This window comes from Babylonia areolata, chromosome 31, assembly GCF_041734735.1.
Source record: "Babylonia areolata isolate BAREFJ2019XMU chromosome 31, ASM4173473v1, whole genome shotgun sequence".
Taxonomy (NCBI): Eukaryota; Metazoa; Mollusca; class Gastropoda; order Neogastropoda; family Buccinidae; genus Babylonia; species Babylonia areolata.
In genome coordinates this window covers 31032302-31045945 of record NC_134906.1, presented here as the reverse complement: position 1 = coordinate 31045945, position 13644 = coordinate 31032302, and the positions used below count along the sequence as shown (strand labels likewise).

The 13644-nt window shown below is 46.0% G+C and overlaps 1 protein-coding gene across 3 annotated transcripts in view; it reads left to right on the top strand.

Annotated features, from left to right (window-relative positions):
• Nucleotides 1-13644, top strand: part of LOC143276145 (uncharacterized) — a 215760-nt gene that overhangs the window by 192457 nt on the left and 9659 nt on the right. For all 3 annotated transcript variants that reach the window (XM_076580561.1, XM_076580563.1, XM_076580562.1), the window contains 4 exons: nt 353-388; nt 4060-4263; nt 6617-6773; nt 12681-12793. In XM_076580561.1, the coding sequence (XP_076436676.1) occupies nt 353-388; nt 4060-4263; nt 6617-6773; nt 12681-12793 (510 nt within the window). The remainder of the gene's footprint in view (nt 1-352; nt 389-4059; nt 4264-6616; nt 6774-12680; nt 12794-13644) is intronic.

Below are 13644 nucleotides of genomic sequence, written 5' to 3'. Positions count from 1 at the left end.
AGAACTGGATAAACTTAGTGAAGGCCATTTAGGTTCAGAGTCTCACCACTGTAGTTCCTTTGAGGCAGTTGTTCTGAAATTGATGACTTTTGTCTGGGACACAAACCATGATAAAATGCGATTGTAAACTGACTAGTGATTATTCTCTTTCTTTCAGGGTCAAGATGGTGCCAATGATAAAATGGATTGTAAACTGACTGGTGATTATTCTCTTTCTTTCAGGGTCAAGATGGTGCCAATGATAAAATGGATTGTAAACTGACTGGTGATTATTCTCTTTCTTTCAGGGTCAAGATGGTGCCAATGATAAAATGGATTGTAAACTGACTAGTGATTATTCTCTTTCTTTCAGGGTCAAGATGGTGCCAAGGGAGAGCAAGGCAACCCTGTGAGTTATTTATGACTTTTTTCTTCTGGGCATAATTCCTGTTTTCTTGATAGAAGCAAATGTTGTTCCTTTCATTTGATTATAATTTGTTTTGTACTGCCACATCAAACACTGAACAATATAGGAACTTTTTATTAAAAAAAAATTAATTTATTAAATTTTCAATTATATATGTGTGTGTATATGTATGTATATATGTATATTTTTTTTCCATATGTCCCTAACACTAACAGTCTCTTCCGCCCCCTTCCCTCACTCCTGCCCTCTCACCCCCTGCCCTCTCACCCCCTGCCCACCTTCCCTCCCCCTTCCCTCACTCCTGCCCTCTCACCCCCTGCCCTCTCACCCCCTGCCCACCTTCCCTCCCCCTTCCCTCACTCCTGCCCTCTCACCCCCTGCCCACTTTCCCTCCCCCTTCCCTCACTCCTGCCCTCTCACCCCCTGCCCACCTTCCCTCCCCCTTCCCTCACTCCTGCCCTCTCACCCCCTGCCCACTTTCCCTCCCCCTTCCCTCACTCCTGCCCTCTCACCCCCTGCCCTCTCACCCCCTGCCCACCTTCCCTCCCCCTTCCCTCACTCCTGCCCTCTCACCCCCTGCCCACTTTCCCTCCCCCTTCCCTCACTCCTGCCCTCTCACCCCCTGCCCACTTTCCCTCCCCCTTCCCTCACTCCTGCCCTCTCACCCCCTGCCCTCTCACCCCCTGCCCACCTTCCCTCCCCCTTCCCTCACTCCTGCCCTCTCACCCCCTGCCCACTTTCCCTCCCCCTTCCCTCACTCCTGCCCTCTCACCCCCTGCCCACCTTCCCTCCCCCTTCCCTCACTCCTGCCCTCTCACCCCCTGCCCACTTTCCCTCCCCCTTCCCTCACTCCTGCCCTCTCACCCCCTGCCCTCTCACCCCCTGCCCACCTTCCCTCCCCCTTCCCTCACTCCTGCCCTCTCACCCCCTGCCCACTTTCCCTCCCCCTTCCCTCACTCCTGCCCTCTCACCCCCTGCCCTCTCACCCCCTGCCCACCTTCCCTCCCCCTTCCCTCACTCCTGCCCTCTCACCCCCTGCCCACTTTCCCTCCCCCTTCCCTCACTCCTGCCCTCTCACCCCCTGCCCTCTCACCCCCTGCCCACCTTCCCTCCCCCTTCCCTCACTCCTGCCCTCTCACCCCCTGCCCACTTTCCCTCCCCCTTCCCTCACTCCTGCCCTCTCACCCCCTGCCCACTTTCCCTCCCCCTTCCCTCACTCCTGCCCTCTCACCCCCTGCCCACCACCCTGCCCACTTTCCCTCCCCCTTCCCTCACTCCTGCCCTCTCACCCCCTGCCCACCTTCCCTCACTCCTGCCTTCTCACCCCCTGCCCACTTTCCCTCCCCCCTCCCTCACTCCTGCCCTCTCACCCCTGCCCACCTTCCCTCCCCCCTCCCTCACTCCTGCCCTCTCACCCCCTGCCCACCTTCCCTCCCCCTTCCCTCACTCCTGCCCTCTCACCCCCTGCCCACCTTCCCTCACTCCTGCCCTCTCACGCCCTGCCCACTTTCCCTCCCCCCTCCCTCACTCCTGCCCTCTCACCCCCTGCCCACCTTCCCTCACCCTTCCCTCACTCCTGCCCTCTCACCCCCTTCCCTCCCCCTTCCCTCACTCCTGCCCTCTCACCCCCTGCCCACCTTCCCTCCCCCTTCCCTCACTCCTGCCCTCTCACCCCCTGCCCACCTTCCCTCACCCCCTGCCCACCTTCCCTCCCCCTTCCCTCACTCCTGCCCTCTCACCCCCTGCCCACCTTCCCTCACCCTTCCCTTTCACAGCCCTTTCTTTCCCTGCACATTCACACTGACACTTCTACTCACCCTGCTTTGTTTTGTGTCCTTTCCTCTGACTTCTCATCACTTTCCTTTCCTGAACTGTACTCTCTCTCCCTCTCTGTCTGTATCTTTCTGTCTGTCACTCACTCATTTCATTTGCCTGAAGAAGAGCTTGTGGCTCTATATGTCACCTCTTTTATCCCAAGTAAGTCGACTTTCTCCAAGATTTTTTTTTAGTCTACCTCCAACTCCAGTGTAGGAACTCCTTTTTTGTAGGAACAACAATGGAGTGGAACAATCTGTCTGGAGTGGAACATTTTGTCTGATGACAACATATAGTTTAACTTTTTTATTGTGAGGGGGACATTTTTACCATTGAGTTTCTTTGTGAAATGTGTATTGTATATCATGCTTTTAACTCATTCTATACTGCCCAGTGACTTCCTTCATTATTCTCTCTGCACTGGCCGTTTGTTTATGTTACAAGAAAACTCTCTAAAAAAGAATGCAATTACATACAGCTGTGAAATAATGTGATGATATAAAGATTAGAATAGATTAATATTTGGCAAAGTTTCAAAGCACTCACTTATATTTTTGACTGGTTTATCATATTTTGAAAAAAATCTGTGTTTTTCACAACTGACATAAAGGGGGTGAGTATTTCTCATATAACAGAAACTTTACAAATGTGGTCTTTTGTAACCATAGACACTTCCTAATTAAACCAGTTGAATGGGCAAATGCATATGCACAGTGGATATCCACTACAGAATCAGTCTGCATTCGACTTTGAGCCACAGTACTTGCCGAAGTTGACGGAGACACCATCTTGTCTAGAGAGCGAGCGAGAAGAGTGACTGTATGCTCGTATGTATTGTACTCAAACAAAGGCATTTTCAGCCACAATAAAAGTACAGGTGCACTTTTGAGTGGCTGTAGAACAGAGCCGTGCCATTTAGTTTCACACAAAACCGATAACCTATGAACTACACATTTTTAAACTCGTGGTATGCTATAGCGTACCACAGTAACAAAGCGTTGTGCGCATGAGGTACGTTGTAGCATATCTTGGTATAGAAAGAGTTAAATTAATGTAGAACATGACCACTGCAGTAATCCAAGGTAGAAACAACATGAACATTTCTTCATGGGTTTTTTTGTTTGTTTGTTTTTAATAACAACTCAGGAAGTGTTAATTCTATTACATTGACGAAGGCCTCCTAGCATCTATCTGACGTCTATAAGATGGACATTTTCTTGCCGTACTTCAGTGTTTGTGATAGTATGTCAGTGTTTTTAAATGACTTAGTGTATTTGTGTAAATGTGTGTAATGTCATTTATATAAATGCATTACATACCACATAAATCAGTCAATGAGTGTTATAACATTTCTCCACGTTATCCATGGAGATAAACCTTTGTTGTTTCCCATGAAGTTCAACATTTCTTATTCCCCATGTTCTTCGTGAAGATAAACTGTTTATTTTTTATTCCCCATGGAGATAAACCATGGAGATAAACTCTTGTTGTTCCCCATGAAGATAAACTCTTGTTATTCCCCATGGAAATAAACCCTTGTTATTCCCCATGGAAATAAACCCTTGTTCTCCAGGGAGACAAACCCTTGTTCTCCAGGGAGACAAACCCTAGTAGTTCTCCATGGCCAAGTGGGAGCACCATTAGGCAGCCACACTATGTTTTCAGGGCCAAGTGGGAGCACCATTAGGCAGCCACACTATGTTTTCAGGGCCAAGTGGGAGCACCATTAGGCAGCCACACTATGTTTTCAGGGCCAAGTGGGAGCACCATTTAGGCAGCCACACTATGTTTTCAGGGCCAAGTGGGAGCACCATTAGGCAGCCACACTATGTTTTCAGGGCCAAGTGGGAGCCCCCGGACCCCCAGGTGACAAGCTGCAGGTGGTTCCAGAGGACCTGGCTGTGGTTCCAGAACAACGACGACGACGACGCAGGAGACGACGACGAAGGAGGAGGTCTGTGGATTCCTCCGACATTGACCTGGACGTGCAAAGTGTATACACACGGCTGATGAGTCGGCAGCAGGACGGACACCAGCTGAGGGTGAGATGGGGAGTGTGATGGGGCTGGGGGGTCTACAGCATGGTGTTCAGAGAGTGAAGGGTGAGAGAGGGGTGTCTCTACAGCATGGTGTTCAGAGAGTGAAGGGTGAGAGAGGGGTGTCTCTACAGCATGTGGTGTTCAGAGAGTGAAGGGTGAGAGAGGGCTGTCTCTACAGCATGGTGTTCAGAGAGTGAAGGGTGAGACAGGGCTGTCTCTACAGCATGGTGTTCAGAGAGTGAAGGGTGAGAGAGGGGTGTCTCTACAGCATGGTGTTCAGAGAGTGAAGGGTGAGACAGGGCTGTCTCTACAGCATGGTGTTCAGAGAGTGAAGGGTGAGACAGGGCTGTCTCTACAGCATGGTGTTCAGAGAGTGAAGGGTGAGAGAGGGGTGTCTCTACAGCATGTGGTGTTCAGAGAGTGAAGGGTGAGACAGGGCTGTCTCTACAGCATGGTGTTCAGAGAGTGAAGGGTGAGAGAGGGGTGTCTCTACAGCATGTGGTGTTCAGAGAGTGAAGGATGTCTCTACAGCATGTGGTGTTCAGAGAGTGAAGGGTGAGACAGGGGTGTCTCTACAGCATGTGGTATTTTTTCTTCAGAGAATGAAGTGGAAAAAATGATAAAATCATTTACTATGACCCATCTCAGGTCACAAGTGAGTTCAAACAGAAATGTTATAGTTTACTTCCTGACCAAACCAGCAGATGGCTGGACAAAGTGAAGCACAAAGTGTCCTTCGATATGTAACCCAACGACCACCACAGGACCACCTGTCCTTCGATATGTAACCCAACGACCAACCACAGGACCACCTGTCCTTCGATATGTAACCCCAACGACCAACCACAGGACCACCTGTCATTCGATATGTAACCCCAACGACCAACCACAGGACCACCTGTCATTAGATATGTAACCCAACGACCAACCACAGGACCACCTGTCATTAGATATGTAACCCCAACGACCAACCACAGGACCACTTGTCATTTGATATGTAACCCCAACGACCAACCACAGGACCACCTGTCATTAGATATGTAACCCCAACGACCAACCACAGGACCACCTGTCATTAGATATGTAACCCCAACGACCAACCACAGGACCACTTGTCATTAGATATGTAGCCCCAACCACAGGACCACCTGTCATTAGATATGTACCCCCAACGACCAACCACAGGACCACCTGTCATTAGATATGTAACCCAATGACCAACCACAGGACCACCTGTCATTAGATATGTAACCCCAACCACAGGACCACCTGTCATTAGATATGTAACCCCAACGACCAACCACAGGACCACCTGTCATTAGATATGTAACCCCAACCACAGGACCACCTGTCATTAGATATGTACCCCCAACGACCAACCACAGGACCACCTGTCATTAGATATGTAACCCAATGACCAACCACAGGACCACCTGTCATTAGATATGTAACCCAATGACCAGCCACAGGACCACCTGTCATTAGATATGTAACCCAATGACCAACCACAGGACCACCTGTCATTAGATATGTAACCCCAACCACAGGACCACCTGTCATTAGATATGTAACCCCAACGACCAACCACAGGACCACCTGTCATTAGATATGTAACCCCAACCACAGGACCACCTGTCATTAGATATGTAACCCCAACAACCAACCACAGGACCACCTGTCATTAGATATGTAACCCCAACCACAGGACCACCTGTCATTAGATATGTAACCCCAACGACCAAACACAGGACCGCCTGTCATTAGATATGTAACCCCAACGACCAAACACAGGACCACCTGTCATTAGATATGTAACCCCAACGACCAACCACAGGACCACCTGTCATTAGATATGTAACCCCAACGACCAAACACAGGACCACCTGTCATTAGATATGTAACCCCAACGACATAACACAGGACCACCTGTCATTAGATATGTAACCCCAACCACAGGACCACCTGTCATTAGATATGTAACCCAATGACCAACCACAGGACCACCTGTCATTAGATATGTAACCCCAACCACAGGACCACCTGTCATTAGATATGTAACCCCAACGACCAACCACACGACCACCTGTCATTAGATATGTAACCCCAACGAGTCCCTGCATGACCCACATGTTGAAATTACCTCCCTTTGGGTGATCAACCAGACGGAAGCTATATTAGAAGACTTCTTTATTTACAAAGTAATATAGCAATGCTAAATTCCTCAGCGCCTTTCTTCCTCAAACTCAACATTTGAAGAAAACTTATACTAACTATATTGAGTAGAAATCATGTCTGGTTAATTTTGGCGTCTCTCTGTATGTGTGTGTACCTGACCTGTGTGATGTCATGTTCCCAGCTCCAAGAGGTGATCCAGGAGGTGTCCACAGTGATGCTGAAACACATTGATGAACTGAAGAGCCAGGTGGACAGCATCAAGTTCCCTCAAGGAACTCGGGAAAACCCTGCACTGTCCTGCCGGGAAATTGCTCTGGGGCATCCTGAGTATAAGACAGGTCAGTTTCTTTAAGTGTGTGTTTGTCTGCGTCTGTGTCTGTCAGTGTCGGTGTGTTTTCTTTGCAAAATTCCAGACATGTGGTGTCCTCTCCATGGTGACATTATCAGGGGTTGTTGTTTTGGGGGGTTATCAGGGGTTGTTGTTGTTTTGGGGGGTTATCAGGGGTTGTTGTTGTTGTTTTGGGGGGTTATCAGGGGTGGTGGTTGTTTTGGGGGGTTATGAGGGGTTGTTGTTGTTTTGGGGGGTTATCAGGGGTGGTTGTTGTTTTGGGGGGTTATCAGGGGTGGTTGTTGTTTTGGGGGGTTATGAGGGGTTGTTGTTGTTTTGGGGGGGTTATCAGGGGTGGTGGTTGTTTTGGGGGGTTATCAGGGGTTGTTGTTGTCTTGGGGGGTTATCAGGGGTTGTTGTTGTTTTGGGGGGTTATCAGGGGTTGTTGTTGTTTTGGGGGGTTATCAGGGGTTGTTGTTGTTTTGGGGGGTTATCAGGGGTTGTTGTTGTTTTGGGGGGTATCAGGGGTTGTTGTTGTGGTTGTTTTGGGGGGTTATGAGGGGTTGTTGTTGTTTTGGGGGGTTATCAGGGGTTGTTGTTGTTTTGGGGGGTATCAGGGGTTGTTGTTTTGGGGGGTTATCAGGGGTTGTTGTTTGGGGGGTTATCAGGGGTTCTTGTTGTTGTTGTTTTGGGGGGTTATCAGGGGTTGTTGTTGTTTGGGGGGTATCAGGGGTTGTTGTTTGGGGGGTTATCAGGGGTTTTTGTTGTTGTTGTTGTTTTGGGGGGTTATCAGGGGTTGTTTTCGTTGTTGTTTTGGGGGGGGGTTATCAGAGGTGGTTTTTGTTGTTGTTGTTTTGGGGGGTTATCAGGGGTTGTTTTTGTTGTTTTTTGGGGGGTTATCAGAGGTTGTTTTTGTTGTTGTTGTTTTGGGGGGTTATCAGGGGTGGTTGTTGTTTTGGGGGGTTATCAGGGGTTGTTGTTGTTTTGGGGGGTTATCAGGGGTTGTTGTTGTTTTGGGGGGTTATCAGGGGTGGTGGTTGTTTTGGGGGGTATCAGGGGTTGTTGTTGTTTGGGGGGTATCAGGGGTTGTTGTTGTTTTGGGGGTTATCAGGGGTTGTTGTTGTTTTGGGGGGTTATCAGGGGTGGTGGTTGTTTTGGGGGGTATCAGGGGTTGTTGTTGTTTGGGGGGTATCAGGGGTTGTTGTTGTTTGGGGGGTTATTAGAGGTTGTTTTTATTGTTGTTGTTTTGGGGGGTTATTAGAGGTTGTTTTTATTGTTTGGGGGGTATCAGGGGTTGTTGTTTTGGGGTGTATCAGGGGTTGTTGTTTTGGGGGGTATCAGGTGGTGTTGTTTGAGGGGTTATTAGAGGTGGTTTTTATTGTTGTTGTTTTGGGGGTATCAGGTGGTGTTGTTTGAGGGGTTATTAGAGGTGGTTTTTATTGTTGTTGTTTTGGGGGTATCAGGGGTGGTTGTTGTTTGAGGGGTTATTAGAGGTGGTTTTTATTGTTGTTGTTTTGGGGGTATCAGGTGGTGTTGTTTGAGGGGTTATTAGAGGTGGTTTTTATTGTTGTTGTTTTGGGGGTATCAGGGGTGGTTGTTGTTTGAGGGGTTATTAGAGGTGGTTTTTATTGTTGTTGTTTTGGGGGGTATCAGGTGGTGTTGTTTGAGGGGTTATTAGAGGTGGTTTTTATTGTTGTTGTTTTGGGGGTATCAGGTGGTGTTGTTTGAGGGGTTATTAGAGGTGGTTTTTATTGTTGTTGTTTTGGGGGTATCAGGGGTGGTTGTTGTTTGAGGGGTTATTAGAGGTGGTTTTTATTGTTGTTGTTTTGGGGGTATCAGGTGGTGTTGTTTGAGGGGTTATTAGAGGTGGTTTTTATTGTTGTTGTTTTGAGGGTATCAGGTGGTGTTGTTTGAGGGGTTATTAGAGGTGGTTTTTATTGTTGTTGTTTTGGGGGTATCAGGGATGGTTGTTGTTTGAGGGGTTATTAGAGGTGGTTTTTATTGTTGTTGTTTTGGGGGTATCAGGTGGTGTTGTTTGAGGGGTTATTAGAGGTGGTTTTTATTGTTGTTGTTTTGAGGGTATCAGGGGTGGTTGTTGTTTGAGGGGTTATTAGAGGTGGTTTTTATTGTTGTTGTTTTGAGGGTATCAGGGGTGGTTGTTGTTTGAGGGGTTATTAGAGGTGGTTTTTATTGTTGTTGTTTTGGGGGTATCAGGGGTGGTTGTTGTTTGAGGGGTTATTAGAGGTGGTTTTTATTGTTGTTGTTTTGAGGGGTATCAGGTGGTGTTGTTTTGGGGGGTATCAGGTGGTGTCCTGCTTGTAATGAATCACAACAGTGCAGCTGTCTGAGGATTTTCTGTGGCTGGTATCCAGCCTGGTATCTCCTGTGGAAATGACCATGATGTGTTGTGTGTGGTGACAGTATAGAAATGACCATGATGTGTTGTGTGTGGTGACAGTATAGAAATGACCATGATGTGTTGTGTGTGGTGACAGTATAGAAATGACCATGATGTGTTGTGTGTGGTGACAGTATAGAAATGACCATGATGTGTTGTGTGTGGTGACAGTATAGAAATGACCATGATGTGTTGTGTGTGGTGACAGTATAGAAATGACCATGATGTGTTGTGTGTGGTGACAGTATAGAAATGACCATGATGTGTTGTATGTGGTGACAGTATAGAAATGACCATGTGTTGTATGTGGTGACAGTATAGAAATGACCATGATGTGTTGTGTGTGGTGACAGTATAGAAATGACCATGATGTGTTGTATGTGGTGACAGTATAGAAATGACCATGTGTTGTATGTGGTGACAGTATAGAAATGTCCATGATGTGTTGTGTGTGGTGACAGTATAGAGATGACCATGATGTGTTGTGTGGTGACAGTATAGAAATGACCATGATGTGTTGTATGTGGTGACAGTATAGAAATGATGATGTGTTCTGTGTGGTGACAGTATAGGAATGACCATGTGTTGTATGTGGTGACAGTATAGAAATGATGATGTGTTGTATGTGGTGACAGTATAGAAATGACCATGATGTGTTGTGTGTGGTGACAGTATAGAAATGACCATGATGTGTTGTGTGTGGTGACAGTATAGAAATGACCATGATGTGTTGTATGTGGTGACAGTATAGAAATGACCATGATGTGTTGTGTGTGGTGACTATAGAAATGACCATGATGTGTTGTGTGTGGTCACAGTATAGAAATGACCATGATGTGTTGTGTGTGGTCACAGTATAGAAATGACCATGATGTGTGTGGTGACAGTATAGAAATGACCATGTGTTGTATGTGGTGACAGTATAGAAATGTCCATGATGTGTTGTGTGTGGTGACAGTATAGAAATGACCATGATGTGTTGTGTGTGGTGACAGTATAGAAATGACCATGTGTTGTGTGTGGTGACAGTTTTGAAATGACCATGATGTGTTGTATGTGGTGACAGTATAGAAATGACCATGATGTGTTGTGTGTGGTGACAGTATAGAAATGACCATGATGTGTTGTGTGTGGTGACAGTATAGAAATGACCATGATGTGTTGTGTGTGGTGACAGTATAGAAATGACCATGTGTTGTGTGTGGTGACAGTATAGAAATGACCATGATGTGTTGTGTGTGGTGACAGTATAGAAATGACCATGTGTTCTGTGTGGTGACAGTATAGAAATGACCATGATGTGTTGTGTGTGGTGACAGTATAGAAATGACCATGATGTGTTGTGTGTGGTGACAGTATAGAAATGACCATGATGTGTTGTATGTGGTGACAGTATAGAAATGACCATGTGTTCTGTGTGGTGACAGTATAGAAATGACCATGTGTTCTGTGTGGTGACAGTATAGAAATGACAATGTGTTGTATGTGGTGACAGTATAGAAATGATGTGTTGTATGTGGTCACAGTATAGAAATGACCATGATGTGTTGTGTGTGGTGACAGTATAGAAATGACCATGATGTGTTGTGTGTGGTGACAGTATAGAAATGACCATGATGTGTTGTGTGTGGTGACAGTATAGAAATGACCATGATGTGTTGTATGTGGTGACAGTATAGAAATGACCATGATGTGTTGTATGTGGTGACAGTATAGAAATGACCATGTGTTCTGTGTGGTGACAGTATAGAAATGACCATGATGTGTTGTGTGTGGTGACAGTATAGAAATGACCATGATGTGTGTGGTGACAGTATAGAAATGACCATGATGTGTTGTATGTGGTGACAGTATAGAAATGACCATGATGTGTTGTATGTGGTGACAGTATAGAAATGACCATGACGTGTTCTGTGTGGTGACAGTATAGAAATGACCATGTGTTGTATGTGGTGTTCTGTGTGGTGACAGTATAGAAATGACCTTGACGTGTTCTGTGTGGTGACAGTATAGAAATGACCATGATGTGTTGTATGTGGTGACAGTATAGAAATGACCATGGCGTGTTCTGTGTGGTGACAGTATAGAAATGACCATGATGTGTTGTATGTGGTGACAGTATAGAAATGACCATGACGTGTTCTGTGTGGTGACAGTATAGAAATGACCATGTGTTGTATGTGGTGACAGTATAGAAATGTCCATGATGTGTTGTATGTGGTGACAGTATAGAAATTACCATGATGTGTTGTGTGTGGTGACAGTATAGAAATGACCATGATGTGTTATGTGTGGTGACAGTATAGAAATGACCATGATGTGTTATGTGTTGTATGTGGTGACAGTATAGAGATGACCATGGTGTGTTGTATGTGGTGACACAATAGAAATGACCATGTGTTGTGTGTGGTGACAGTATAGAAATGACCATGATGTGTTGTGTGTGGTGACAGTATAGAAATGACCATGACGTGTTCTGTGTGGTGACAGTATAGAAATGACCATGTGTTGTATGTGGTGACAGTATAGAAATGTCCATGATGTGTTGTATGTGGTGACAGTATAGAAATTACCATGATGTGTTGTGTGTGGTGACAGTATAGAAATGACCATGATGTGTTATGTGTGGTGACAGTATAGAAATGACCATGATGTGTTGTATGTGGTGACAGTATAGAAATGACCATGACGTGTTCTGTGTGGTGACAGTATAGAAATGACCATGTGTTGTATGTGGTGTTCTGTGTGGTGACAGTATAGAAATGACCTTGACGTGTTCTGTGTGGTGACAGTATAGAAATGACCATGATGTGTTGTATGTGGTGACAGTATAGAAATGACCATGGCGTGTTGTGTGTGGTGACAGTATAGAAATGACCATGATGTGTTGTGTGTGGTGACAGTATAGAAATGACCATGACGTGTTCTGTGTGGTGACAGTATAGAAATGACCATGTGTTGTATGTGGTGACAGTATAGAAATGTCCATGATGTGTTGTATGTGGTGACAGTATAGAAATTACCATGATGTGTTGTGTGTGGTGACAGTATAGAAATGACCATGATGTGTTATGTGTGGTGACAGTATAGAAATGACCATGATGTGTTATGTGTTGTATGTGGTGACAGTATAGAGATGACCATGGTGTGTTGTATGTGGTGACACAATAGAAATGACCATGTGTTGTGTGTGGTGACAGTATAGAAATGACCATGATGTGTTGTGTGTGGTGACAGTATAGAAATGACCATGATGTGTTGTGTGTGGTGACAGTATAGAAATGACCATGATGTGTTGTGTGTGGTGACAGTATAGAAATGACCATGATGTGTTGTGTGTGGTGACAGTATAGAAATGACCATGGTGTGTTGTGTGTGGTGACAGTATAGAAATGACCATGGTGTGTTCTGTGTGGTGACAGTATAGAAATGACCATGGTGTGTTCTGTGTGGTGACAGTATAGAGATGATGATGATGTGTTCTATGTGGTGACCATGATATGTTGTATGTGGTGACAGGGTGGTACTGGGTGGATCCGACCCAAGGGTCCATTGACGACGCCCTACAGGTGTGGTGCAACATGACGAGCACCATAGAGACCTGCATCTACCCTTCATCCAAAACCAAGATGGTCAGTCCTTCCTTCTGACTGTCTGTCTGCACTGTGAATGAGTTATATCTGTCTATCTGCACTGTGAATGGGTTCTGTCTGACTCTGCACTGTGAATGAGTTCTGACTGTCTGCACTGTGAATGAGTTCTGACTGACTGTCTGCACTGTGAATGAGTTCTGTCTGACTGTCTGTGAATGAGTTCCGACTGTTTGCACTGTGAATGAGTTCTGTCTGTCTGCACTGTGAATGACTTCTGACTGTCTGTCTGCACTGTGAATGAGTTCTGTCTGTCTGTCTGCACTGTGAATGAGTTCTGTCTGCACTGTGAATGAGTTCTTACTGTCTGTCTGCACTATGAATGAGTTCTGACTGTCTGTCTGCACTGTGAATGAGTTATATCTGTCTATCTGCACTGTGAATGAGTTCTGTCTGTCTATCTGCACTGTGAATGAGTTCTGTCTGACTGTCTGCACTGTGAATGAGGTCTGTCTGTCTGTCTGCACTGTGAATGAGTTCTGTCTGTCTTCACTGTGAATGAGTTTTGTCTGTCTGCACTGTGAATGAGTTTTGTCTGACTGTCTGCACTGTGAATGAGTTCTGACTGTCTGCACTGTGAATGATTTCTGACTGTCTGTCTGCACTGTGAATGAGTTCTGTCTGTCTGTCTGCACTGTGAATGAGTTCTGTCTGACTGTCTGCACTGTGAATGAGTTTTGTCTGTCTGCACTGTGAATGAGTTCTGTCTGCACTGTGAATGAGTTCTGTCTGTCTGCACTGTGAATGAGTTCTGTCTGCACTGTGAATGAGTTAGGTCTGCACTGTGAATGAGTTCTGACTGTCTGTCTGCACTGTGAATGAGTTTTGTCTGT